Below are 13696 nucleotides of genomic sequence, written 5' to 3' on the forward strand. Positions count from 1 at the left end.
TAAAATATTTTTGAGTGGAATAGGACTTTTCCTGACTGACGTTTTAATATCTCATAATGGTGGTAAGTCAGAAGGTTGACGTGGCAAAGAGGATATATTCTGTTCATGTCTCATGATGGAGCCTGAAGTAACTGGTGGTTAGCTGATGTAAAAAAGAAAGGATGCTGTCCCGTCTGTGAGTCCTCTAGAACAGCCCTGGCTTCGGCTGTTTGAACCAGACATTTGTTTTATCGTTCTGACAGATCAAATTTCTGCCAGGGGACCAAAAACGCATCCTGGGGTAACGAACCCCATGTAATAGTCAGAGCCAATGTGCACAAACGGGAACGATTAGCTGTTTTTGTCCATGCGCACCCAACGTTACTTTGAACTTAATCTCACTAGACTATGCACACAATTTCGTCTGTGTAAGTGGTCGACTCCCTGCTTTTTGGCATCTTCCCAGGTCAGATAAATTGATTTTTACAATGAAACTGACACAATGCTCATGACTAATTCATGGATATTAGATGCCTCCATAACTTTAATGCTCTCTGGCACTGATCTGAGTTAATGTACGACAGAGGAACCTTCTGAATGTTTGATAGTTCCTCTTGTGCTGCTTTACACAGACAGAGAAATTGAAATACAACAGTCAGAGACTGTTGACCGAATGATCTGATGACAGCTGGCCTCTCATCGTGTTTCTGTTCAGTACGTGGTGCTCATCGCGTGTCGAAAACAGTCCTACAGAGATGGGAGCGCTCGGTATTTCATGTTCCTCTCTGCAACACCTGGCAACAGCCACATGGCAACTGTGGCCCAGCAACCGTGCCAAGCGCTGAGTCACAACCAGCCGTGCACACCCAGTGGGGCCTGGGCCACTGGGCTGCATAAACAGGAACCAGGGGCTTACAGGGCTTAGAGCTGGAGCCCAGAGGCAGAAAGCACACTCACAAACACTCACTCATGCTCTCACTGAACACCTTGACTGTAGATCTGATAATGAATGTTAATGTGAGGGCTTTTTAGCACTTAGTTATGGGTAATACTCTTGTATACATAGCCATCCATTGTGCTGCTTTTTTTTCCAACACAATGCTTAGATTTTGCTGTCTGTTGACTCTTTACTTCCACTCGGTCACAACTTGACACTTAAAGCACCGACACTTAAAGCTGCACCTATCAAATGATGGATCAATTGATCATATGTGTAGTATGAAGATGTGTCACTCATAGTGCTGTCCCACCCACCTCCCCTCAGCTCATTGAGTCTTTCAGCTCGTTTTGGTTCTACGGCCCTCAGTGTTGCTGCTCTAGTTTTCAGGTGGTTCTGATGAACACACTGTCACAGGGGGAAGCCCGTGTGTTGAAGTAAAGCATGGACACCACACACACAGAGGCCTTCTTGTCTCTACCCAACAGGGTAAATAATGAGCATATGGCTGTCTGCTAATATTCATGTGCACAGGTCGCACTACGTGCAGTTTGCAGGGGATTAAACTTATACTTTTTTTTGGGATTTTTGTGTGTTACCTCTCCTGTTGGTCTCGTCTCTTCCTCTGCACAGACCAGAAGCTGCCAAACAGAGCCGGAGCGGTCCATCTGGAGAAATGGAGGGGCTCCCAGGGGAAGACACCAAGTGTAGAAGAGTGGGAGGGGTGTTTTGCTTTTGTAGGGGGATTTGGCTTTTTAAAGCATCTATTATGAAAAGAAACGTTTTTTTACAATGTACTTAAACTTATTTATAGTGAAAAGCATAGTGCTTGAACGTAACTGTTAGTGTGAATAAGTTTTGTATGGGATTACTCTTATGCCATAGCAAAGGGGAAAGGGGAGACTCCCGGAGACACGCAGCATCGGACTGGGGGCCCATCTTCTTTGTTTTTTGTGTATATGTTTTGTGATTCCTCGTTTTGAGAAAAAGAGTTCATTTCGGACTTTTTCCGCCTCCTTTTATTTACTATTTACGGCTTTTTCCTCAGGTCCCGCAAGAGAGACTAAAGCAGCACTAAAAGGAGAGTGAACATTGAGCTTGAATTTATCAGGTGGCCACAAATGAATGCTAATGACTGCAATAACTTTATAAGGTGATAGATGAAAAAGCAAATTACCATTCTAAATAAAAGACAAGGTATCGGACGCATTACTTCAATCATATCAAAACTTAAAAGACTTATCAAGTGACATCTGGGAAATCTAGTGCAGGAACATGAGGACCCACGTAAGAGATCCCCTAGATCTTCTCCTGCCCAACAAAATAGACACACAGTTGGAGGATCTGAAGGACCAGAACAACCTCCCTGTCCTCTGCACCTCCTTCTGCCTCTTGGATGTTTCAAGATGCAGTATCTTTTATTGAAAGGGTACCAAAAAGTGGTCCGGTCCTCTTAAGTAGGAGGCCTGTGTTGATTAAAACAATAAATGTGACAGCATTTCTGAAAGCTTTCTCCTGCTTCGGCCACACGTCTGACTCATGCTGCTTTCTCTACACAGATACACAGCATCTCTATCATAGCGTGAATGTGGTGAGGGACCCGTTTACTGTGTCTCATCTCATAAAGCTTTGCCTCAAAGGTCACAGTGACCACCACAGGTTCTCTGCTTTTTTCAAGCTTTCACAATGAGTTCTTTGACTCGGGGGGGGGGGGGGGGGGGTAACTGCTAAAATCACCATCAATGAAATCCTTCTCTGGAATGGAAATCTAATTTTTTTCCCATCTTTTTCAAGCTTTGACATAAGGCAAGCAAAGTTGAATCCAAAATTTTGAAGGAGCTCAAATCTATTTTCTCCTTTTCTCTATCTGGATCTACGTCAGCATGTGTGTTCGCATGCAGCAGCCAGCCGATCGGGGATCTTTGTCTCCACTTTATGACTATTTCTGCTCTTTGAATGGTTTACAGCAGCTTGGGCGGTTTGTGTCTGGGGACAAAAACTCTACACAGCTCACCACGGCTGACCTTGACAGTGCCAGCACGCTCACTCAGTAGAATACTGCAGTGAACAGGACGCACCAACCACCTGCTGCAAGATTTTACTGGCTTGTTAATGAGTTTCCCCTCACGCACACTCGGGTCTATAAACCGGTCTGCCTCCCCCGTCGGACCCATTCTTGACGTGTGTGCTAGCGATGAGGGCCTCTGTCGCTCTGCTCTCTCTCTGGTTCTGGGTAAACGCTGGCGTCAATGCTGCTCAAACAGGTGAGTGGATACGACCCTACGACGTCTTTAATGCAGTCAAAGGGACTGAGTGGAGGGAATGTGAGAAGATTTCATCTTCTCTGCCAGGTCTGCCAGGTCCAAAGTGTGGGATTCCTCAGGTGTGGAGGCCGGTGGTTCACTCTCTGAGGGTGGTCGGAGGGGCAGAGGCCGCATATGGATCCCATCCATGGCTCGTCAGTGGTCTACTCTTCTTCTTTGAACATTTTTACTTGTTATTTTGCTGAGCAGTCTGTATAATGACATCTCCTCCTTCTGCATTTTCCGTTGTGGAAGTTTAGGTTTCTTGGACTGTTCAGCACCTTGCTGATGTCTGTCATTTAACATTCACCAGAGCCACAGGGTGTCAAGAAAAGTGTTGATGACGCTATTTTGCCTTTTTTTAATCAAAACACAGTCATGTGAAGTTCCCGAAATGGACATTTATTTGCATGTATGTTGCAGTATATTACTTACATCCCAACACTAAGGCAATGATTTGAAAACACTATAGATAATTTGTGTTTATCGATGATTCGAATACAAGTATTTCATATTCTGCATTATTTCTGTGGCATCTCACATTAAAATACACATGAGTGTTCCAATTACTGTGTCCTTGTTCCCACTGGTGCTGAACTGACAGAGAACCACTTGCTCCTCTTGTGTTGTCTATGTGCAGGTTTCCCTGCAGAACAGAGGCTCTCATTTCTGTGGGGGGGCCATCCTGACCGAGCGCTGGATAATGACCGCTGCTCACTGCTTTGCATCACTCTCAAAGTACTGTTACTGCTCACTTCTATTCCCCCAGTGCCTCTTCTGTGCTCCAGTTTTCACGTTGCTTCTGCTTCTTCCTGATCTGCACGCTGATGGTGTCCAGTATGATGTTTATTCACAACAATAGATTCTAGTCATGATTCTGACAGTGCTCCCCTCTGTCCAGAGAGTTTCTCAGTGGTGTGACAGTGGTGGTGGGAGAGTTTGACCTGAGAGCAGATGATGAAGAGGAGCAGGCCTTTCTCATCAAGTCCGTCTCAGTCCATGAGAAGTACCAGCATGCTTTGCCTATGACCTATGACATAGCTCTGATTGAGTTGGATCAACGCATTCAACTGGGCAGGTTTCCACTTTATCATTGGTAGTCAGTGGTGTATTAAGTGTTCTGATCCTTTACTTCAGTAAAAGTACCAATGAAAATACTCCACTGCATTAAAATCCTTACGCAAGGAAAAGTATGTCAGTCTTATCAGCACTTAAAGTTCCAAACATAATGTTTTCCTTTCATATCTGTTGTGTCTTGATTGATATTACTGCTGCACTGATGCGTGTGTTGCATTTTACTGATGCAGATTTTCAATGCTGAGATAATTTAATCTACTTTATAGACTTTTGGGCAGCGACACATCACGTTCTCTAAAGTCATCATGTGTTTGTAGCATCACTGTCCTGTGACAATCATGTATCTCCTTAAAACCTCTCATGAGCTCAGAAAAACTGTTTTTAGGTTTGTAATGAGGTTTTTGTTCCATCTGATCCAAGAGGGTTTTAAATAGCTTATTTAGCTTAAGAGGGAGGAACATTTTCTCAGCCCATGAAGGAACACTTTGTCCTTTAGTTTATGTGTTCCTAAGTGTTCGTGCACAATCACATGTGGAGATAGATGGTTTTCTCTGGACAGGATGAGGATGGAAGAGCTGTGATCTGAAGTAACTAAAGCTGCCCGACATGCAGTGGAGACTCTGAGATGTGGTGGAGTAGAAAGTTGCATAAAATCCAAACATTCCAATTTGTAATTAAGTACATTATTTGAATAAAAGTTACTTTTTACCACTGCTGGTAGTATAATTAGTATAATTACTGTAGCAAGTTTTAATCACTGATCAGTATTTTTCAACAGGAGCCCGTGTCCAACCAATATGTCTGCCTTTGCCCGATGAGAGCCTCCCACCTGAAACCAGCTGCATCGTGGGTGGATGGGGCAGGATGAAGGAAAGTAAGCAGTTCCCTCGCTCCCACCAGATGCTGTACTGTTAAAGCAGACTGGAGCTTTTATTTTGTTCTACTCTGCTGTTTCCAGAGGGCCGTCTTCCTGCCGTGCTGAGAGAGGTCCAGTTAGACTTGGTGAACCCAGCCAGATGTAAATATGTTCTCCAGACTGTCAAAAGTTCAATTGTTAAGCAGAGAGCAGCTCAGCCTCCGCCAGCCATGACAGTCCTGTGTGCTGGGCCAGAGAGAGGAGGCAGAGATGCCTGCCAGGTAGAATAAAGAAAAACATTTCCAAACATTCAATTATTCTGCTCTCCGTTTAGTTCAATAGCCCAATTCAGCCTGGGCTACTGAGAGCAGCAGAGTGTCACTAATACCTGGGAACTGTGAATCAGTCATTGTGAAGAAATCCCATCATTTAGAAGTTTTAAATAGGTTTTGTAATGATTTTTCCTCCCTCTGTTCTGTCTGCAGGGTGACTCGGGGGGGCCTCTGGTATGTCCGGCAGGCTCAGGCGGCGGTCACTGGGTAGTGCGGGGTGTAACCTCCTGGGGGAAGGGATGTGGCCGGAGCTGGGGAAACAACAGCAGTCGCCACCCTTCCAAAAGAGGATCTCCGGGGGTTTTCACTGATGTGAGGCTGCTGCTGCCCTGGATTAAGAGTAAACTGAGAGAGGGTGGGTTATTATAAGGTTATCATGAGACTCTCTCAGGAGTCAGTCTGAGGTTTTTGCCCATTATTTATCTTGGATCTCTGTTTGGGGCTAGTGTTAAGGCCATGGTTAAGATTACATACAGTAATCTGTTATCATGCAACACGTAGACAAGTGACATTTTGTGGAATCTCTTTGTGACCAGTTTATCTGACCAAACTACATTATACACCTCATTAGTTTTTATACTCATCTGTTTTTGTGGCCACTGCGGGGGCCACTGACTTTATGAAGTAAAGCAGTTCCTTATTTACGCACCCAGCAGACACAAAACAACATTTTCATTCATTCGGCGTTGTGATTCTGGCCACCTGATGAATGTAAGTCTAATGTCTTAGACTTCTTAGCTCCATTTTGGTCTCCACCTGCTCCTGAGATAAACATTTGACTCTACGACTGTTAACTTCTCCACTACGTTCACCAGGAGGTCACTAACTTTGTCTATCGGTTGTGTGGTGTTCATCAGAGATTTTCTTTGCTGAAAACAGCTTCGTGCTGTGAAACTTTTGCATTTAATTGTTGATAGAAAAAACTGATTCGAGCAACTTTCACACTTAAAAACGCTGAAATTACCCTTTATTTATTTAGTGCCTATCGCCATAGGTGCTGCCAAAGAGAATGACACAGATGTTTGACATGATAACTTTTATATTTGTAAAATATGAACTGGTTGGTGTCATGACTTTAACACAGTAAAGACATGATCAGGTCATTAAAAATCCTTCGACTGTGTATGATTATAGGTGAATATATATCGTAGGTATATTTGCTAATATGATATTAATAAGGACTTTTCTCATCCTGTTCATGTTTGTATGTTTGCTTTAGCTGATGAGCAGCAGCAGGGAATGACTGTGACAAGTGAGTTGTTTTTCCTCTCATGATATCAGCTCTTACTCATCTATATTTCATCATTTCTCTTTGATGTACTCAGTACTGTGTGTGTGTGTGTGTGTGTGTGTGTGTGTGTGTGTGTGTGTGTCAGAGCTGTGCAGCGTGAGAGATGGGCCTGTAATTGACCATGAGGGGGTAATCAGAAACCCCGCCCTCCTGGGTGATCACTATGACAACAACCAGTGAGTGACACTCCAGATAAGGAGCTTTAATAACAAATGGTTGTAATTGTCCTTTAACCTCCATAAAACCAACATCATTTACGGTGATAATCCCTAACATTTGCACCAAATGTAAAGAGAGTGAATGTGTCAGGATCAGAAATCCATTAAAACCCAGTTATTTTTCCTTTTAGCTCAGGATTATAGAAATGTAGTGAAGGAAAATGAATGACCAACAAAAGACTATAGCATGTGCATTAAAGTGCCCCGGATAAATCCTGCCTCTGTGTCTCTTCAGGCTGTGTGTGTGGAGTATCAGAGTTCCTCCAGGTTATGGTGTCCTCTTGGAGTTTGATCATTTTGATGTGGAGAACGATTCTCACTGTCTCTACGATCGCCTCGCTGTCTCAGTAGGGACCCGCAGGCCCGTTGGTGAGTTTCAGACACACACGAGATTGAGACTGCATTTTTATTATGTGCAGAAACCTTCATCAGAGGCAGCACAGACACCCAGGACCTCTGCGTGTAAATGTGTCAATTAGCTGGGTTAAAGGAATAATTCAACATTTTAGGAAATGTACATTTTTGCTTAATTTCTGAGTGTGAGATGAAGTGAACAATAGCAATGTTTTCTCTCTTGTTATAGGTCTTTTCTGTGGAAATGTCCCTCCTGGTCCAGTGCTCCTCACTAATAACCAGAATGCAACACTTCTCTTCTCCTCTGACACTAACAAAGCAGGAAGTGGCTTCGTCATTAGGCACCGTGCTGTACAGGCACACTCTGATCCTGGTGGGAAACACAACAAACACACAGATACAGTACCGGGCACACACCTCTCTGTGTGTATGTACAGTGCAGTATTGCAGGCTGATATACGTTCTGCTAATCGCTTAGCTTAAACCGTGTGTACACACTGACTGTTCACACAGTTCATACACAGGTTCACCCTCTGCTAGCAAGCTGCAAGCTGTGCAGACTGATGTCCCATGACACAATAATGAGCTGCACAAGACACACACACACACACACACACACACACACACACACACACACACACACACACACACACACACACACACACAAGTTTAGTTTTCAGTGTGCAGATGAGTGTGTGAGTTTGTGTTAAACTGGTCTGTCTTTTGTACTGTAGTAATGATTAGTGTGCTTGTGTTTTATGTTGTTTTGCGTGTGTGTGTGTGTGTGTGTGTGTGTGTTCAGGATGCGGGACAGTAGCTCTAGTTGAGGATCAGACTGCTATCCATACCCCAAATTACCCACAGTTCTACAGAAATGACTGTGTCCTCCGCTGGGTTGTCTATGCTCCACCCGGTCACGTTGTTAAGGTGATTTATAAAAAATCCTCCAATGAATCCATGTGAATAAGTGAAACTCTCCCAAAGGCTGATTATTGTGTTGTGTTTCAGCTTGACTTTGCTGATTTTCACCTGGAGGAGTCTGACAGATGTCTGTATGATTCCCTTACTGTCCTGGGAGATGTGGAAGGAACGGAGGAGATCGGTAGGATGGATCAGGCCCTGGGTGGCACAATTAAAAACACTAAAAGTAGTGTATTATACCCACAATGACAGGCTTATTTTGCCATGTTTTGCGTAGTGGTGTTGTGTGGTGGTAGCGCCCCCCCTCCAGTCCTGTCCTACCACAGCGTCATGGTGCTTCAGTTCACATCAGACAGCAGCATCACGCACAGAGGCTTCAGTGCTGCGCTAACATTCATCAGCCATACAGGTATGTCCACGTTTGTGGAGGGGTAGAAACAGACTCCAAATACTCCATTATATGTAAAAGTCCTGAATTCCAAATGTTACCTGAGTAAAACTACAGCAGCAATATTAGCAAAATGTACTTAAGTATTAAAAGTACAAATAAAGGATAAAGTATTAAATGAAATATTGTTATAGAAAACAAGCATGTGTATATATATTTTGAATTAATTTTAGTTTTTTAAATGAGTGGCACAGTGCTGCATCATATCATACGCCTATCATGTTCTTTTTAATGAGAAAAATAACTGATGTCAAATACATTTAGTGGAGTAAAAAGTCCAGTATTTGCCTTTGAAATATACTTATATAATATAAGTATAAAGCAGCATTAAATGGAAATAATAATAATTAATAATAATGAAGTAATATACAAATATAAGTAAATATAAGTTTGCTTAAATGCAGTTTGTGTTTAAATGTACTTAGTTACATAGCACCACTGTTTAAAGTCAGCTTTGGTTCAGTGTTCAGTCGTCTATAATTCTAAATACTGCTTTCCAATCTTGCCGTGATAAAATGTAAATGAAATCCAATATTCCCCCGAACACAAACTGCCTCCTCTATTTTTCGGCAGACCTCCACAGTCAGGACACAGCAGGCATGGAGCGTCTCAGAGACCATCTGAGAGACCATCTGAGAGACCACCACGATGATTTGGCAGCTAACCAGCAACATTTGACAGCACACGGTCGGTGGTTTGTTCATTGTCTTCAGCCTCTTTTGCATTTCAATGTGTTAAACTTGAGGTTTGTTGATTTAGAGAGAGGGCAGTGACAAGAATCCTGGGTCTGGAAAATGGAAAATATTACATAAGTGGAGAAAGAGAATGAGTAACTGACCTCACCTTCAGAGGTCAACAGAGGAAGTGGACTCGACAGCTCCATCCAACTCTCCGAGTCAGTCAAGTTTAATGGAAAACCTGTCTTTGCTTCCTATTCTGTACATGCACGTAACGGCAAAACAGCAGTTTCTGTCTCAGGTTTAGCAGCGCTGTCCACCAGCGGTGATGTGGCCTCAACAAAACTGTGTTCGTCACTGGCATTTAGAACGGCAGTGGGACATTTAACACCGGAGCTACAACAGAATGACACACTCCCTCCTGACTAACAAATAGGCACAACCCCCCCCGAAATTAGATGATAAGTTTGACCTGCAGGACAAAGGTGAGATGATTCTGCGTTAGATTTGTTTTAACACTGATCATATTGAGTGCAAGCTGTTCCAAAAACAACACCGAACCATAATTCATGTCTCATGTGGGAAAAGAATCCGACTTCTGTCACACATTGTGGGGTTTTGTTTTAAAAGAGAATTCCAGCTTCAGCATCACAGCAAGAGCACGAGAAATAAAATAGTTCAGTATTCCCCCTCTTGCTTAGAACAGAATCAGTCTTCCCCTTAATCTCTCAGAGAGAACGTGCTTCACATTGCACTCATGTTTTATTAATATTATGAAATCAGACAAAGTAGGTGTAAAATTGTAGTATTAGTAGCTACAGAAGAAGAATTACATGTGTTGCATATGATATGTCATATCATACAAGTGGCTGCAGTTCATCCTGGGTAGTGGGATTTAAAAGCCCCTCCACGTTCACAGTACTGCCACAGTGTGGAGGGGAGTAACTGGCTACTTCCACACTTTTCTGGCATTAAAATTGTCAAATTCAAAAATTCCTCAATTCAGAAACATCTGCATCCACCTGCAAAAGTTCACGTGAGGTACTGATCCATGCCCCCTCCATCCTCAGCTCTGCAGCGTGAGCGTGCACACACACACACACACACACACACACACACACACACGGTAATCATTCAGAACACACTGATGAATGATTCCTGCACTCTTTGTCTGTTCAGGGCGTTTCTACTTGTCTTGATCCTCTCCAGAGAGAATAAATCCCTCAACAGGCTGTCAGCAGGGAGGTGTGAACAGGTAGATGTGGGTGTGTGAGTGTGAGTGTGTGTGTGTGTGTGTGTGTGTGTGTGTGTGTTGTGTGTCCTCCAGAGAAAGACAGAGAGGCTTCTCTTCCTTCTCATTTGCTCTCTAAACTTCTCTCTCTCGCACACCATTCTATCATCTTTTATTTTGCGCTTCCTTCCACATCCATACTTGTCTTTTCCTCAGTGATTTATTATTTATGCGTGTTTCTTTATCCTCTAATTACATCCTGAATTAGGACTCAAACTGGGTTATATACTCTGGCGGGTTTCCACATGACAGGAGAGGCAGCATGTTTTTTTTCTTCAGACTGTGAATTTCTTATGTGTCCCAAATGAAAAAGTCTGTTTTTCCTGATACTTTCTTCTTCTCTCTGCTGTCATCGCTCTGTCTCTTCTGCCTCCTTCGTCAGACCTGTTCCTCTCTGTTTTTCACTTGTTTTTTCTCTCTGCCTCTCCTGTTGTAAACCTGTCAGCTCTCTGCGCCTCATCTCATGCTTTGTGAGTGTGTGTGTGTGTGTGTGTGTGTGTGCGTCTTTCAGAGGTGTCATATCTCCAGGGTTCACCCTCACAACAGCAGCTCCTTTGGGACTGTGATCCTGCTTTGCTGCAGCTTTGCTCCCGCTCTACCTCTTCTTCCTAAACTGTAATAACTGAGAGCTCTGCCCATCCAGCTGTGCACTGACCCATTACTCATATTTAGTATAATAACCTACATAGGTCTGTATCAGAGAAACGTCATCATTTAGATTACTCGGCAAGAAAATAGACACAAGGTCAGATTCATGATTGTGTGAAAGTGCAGCTTCGTTTTGTTTTTGTGTCCAATCACATCCTTCTGTACATGGACTGTGATGAAGTGTATCAGCGTAACAGTGTGTTCAAACACCTCAATCAGCTGTCACCAAACACACCACACTGCAATCAGGAAAATAATATAGTATATACTAATATAACAAGACCAAGGGTTAGAATAAAATAGTCTGGGCCTAACAAAAGTGACAATAGTGAACACAACACACGCTGGACACCCACCAGGCAGAGATGAATGTCACATGATGCAGCCTCATGCCCGGTGTTATGGCCACACAGCTTATGTGTTTCCCCCAAACAAGGCGTCATTTCAGTCTGATGCGACCACATTAACGTGTTCAGCTCCAGAGAACTATTCAGATTCATGGCTGAATGATTCATTTATCTAGTTACTGTAGATAAAAGGTTCTAGTGCACAACCTAAACATCTCTGGCTTGTGATCCATCCTCACAGGTTGCATTCATCTGCAGATTATAACCAGGTCGACCACCAGGTCCAATGTTATAACATTCATTTCATTTGATATGCAACAGGAAGTGAAACTCTTTACCATCTGTGCACTTTTATAACAACTCTTGGTGTGGATGTTAGCGGGAAACTACATGGAAGGGAATTGTGTTCATAAAGTGTTCAGGCCATGAATATTTGTAGGTGCAGGTTTCCCTCTAGTGGCAGTTTATAGGAACTGAAATTGGAATGCTCCAAAATGACATGAATAAACTTTCAATATAATCTCATTTATGGTTGAATATTGAATTAAAATGTATTATGTAGTTTATCAGAGGTCATCAAGATCACATAAGTTTGTATGGTGTATGTTGGATAATCATACACTTTTTGTTATTCACTTCAGTAGCAGCGCTCAGGAACTGGAAACAGGAACAGAGGAGACAAGTTCAAGTACTTCACATATATGTCTTAGACCCTTTTCACAGCTGACAGTCTGTCGTCTCATAGCAGGAGAAGCACAGGTGGAACTATTAATGAATGTTGGCTGCATTCCATTTAGGTGAGCTTCGTTACTGTGCATACTTGCTCACTGGCATGGATTAATGGGACACTTAATGTTGGTTTTTTTTTTTTGCACTTTTGCTTTTCCTGCTTTGAGTCAAGCTGTGATAAGGTTCTTCAGCAGGGCCCGGGGCCAGCACACCTAATGGGATGCAGCCACCTGCGTTTTTGCTGCATTTACAGGTCAAAATATCTGAAATCATTTTGTTAACTTTGATTTCTGAAGGGAAGAAAATCTGAGTACAAAGCAGCATGTGATTCATAAAGGCGACATGTCCACACCAGAGTGACGGCAGCCGTCTGCTTCTGACCAGCAAGCAGCTCCACTGCAGCAGCCTCTCAGGGTCCTGCAGCACCGTCACTGATGGCATGAAGTGATGAAAGTCACTCTTGGATGTGGTGGAAATTTCCTGGACATGAAAGCAATGTCTGAACTTAATGCCTGGAACATACATGAGATAATGACTGGTGTTAATTTCATTATTCTCCATGCTTCTGATTTTTAGTGAACGTGGAGGTAGCAGAGCCAGTTGTAGGGCAGTCCAGCAGCAGAGCCCTGTCCCTCGAGGGTGATGTGAACCAGGAAACCTCAGAGGATCCCAGACTACATGTGGACATGAGCTCAGATGATGAAGACTACGGTGGAGAATCCTCAGGGACTGGGACTAGTGGGACTATTGGATGGTTTGCCAGACACTGATTCAAGTGTTTTGGTCGTAGATTCATTTGAATAAATTCAGTTTGATCAAATAAAAAAGAAATCTTCTGACAGGCTGTAATAAACCCACTTGCTGAAAATGTTTCTCGCCTTGTTTCCTGATTTTCTTTGATTGTTGCACAAAACTGGAGGACTGTGTCACCATTATTCTTACATTATGAGAGGTGTTTTTCATGTTTGCTGATGCTTATATCATTTATCTAGAGCACTTTGTACTTTATCTGTGACAGGCCACCGTAGATAAAGTTTATATGATCATCATTCTTGATGCTTCGTGGCTCTACAGGTGGAGCAGAGCCTTTTAACCTTTCATGACACTTGTCTCCATAACTTTGCTCTCACTCAAACATTGTTCAGTAAAGCTGGCAGCCCTCTGAGACCTTACAGTCGTCTGCATGTGCTTGTCAGTGCTTCACTTCTCTCCTATAGGAGCTCAGCGGCAACAGTGGTTCTTATGTAATGGGTGTGTGTGTGTGTGTGTGTGTCTCCCCTCCCCTCCC

The 13696-nt window shown here is 43.2% G+C and overlaps 1 protein-coding gene across 1 annotated transcript; it reads left to right on the top strand.

Annotated features, from left to right (window-relative positions):
• Positions 1-3110: 3110 nt before the first annotated feature.
• LOC139201307 (ovochymase-2) lies at positions 3111-13178 on the top strand. The gene is made up of 15 exons (XM_070830588.1): positions 3111-3180; positions 3268-3374; positions 3860-3957; positions 4121-4293; positions 5075-5170; positions 5255-5433; positions 5638-5839; positions 6810-6951; positions 7229-7362; positions 7577-7720; positions 8150-8274; positions 8356-8449; positions 8546-8677; positions 9290-9403; positions 12985-13178. Exons 1-15 carry the CDS (start codon positions 3111-3113, stop codon positions 13176-13178), a joined length of 2004 nt encoding a protein of 667 aa, XP_070686689.1.
• The last annotated feature ends 518 nt before the right edge of the window (positions 13179-13696 follow it).

Source organism: Pempheris klunzingeri, chromosome 5 (genome assembly GCF_042242105.1).
Source record: "Pempheris klunzingeri isolate RE-2024b chromosome 5, fPemKlu1.hap1, whole genome shotgun sequence".
In the NCBI taxonomy this organism is placed as follows: Eukaryota; Metazoa; Chordata; class Actinopteri; order Acropomatiformes; family Pempheridae; genus Pempheris; species Pempheris klunzingeri.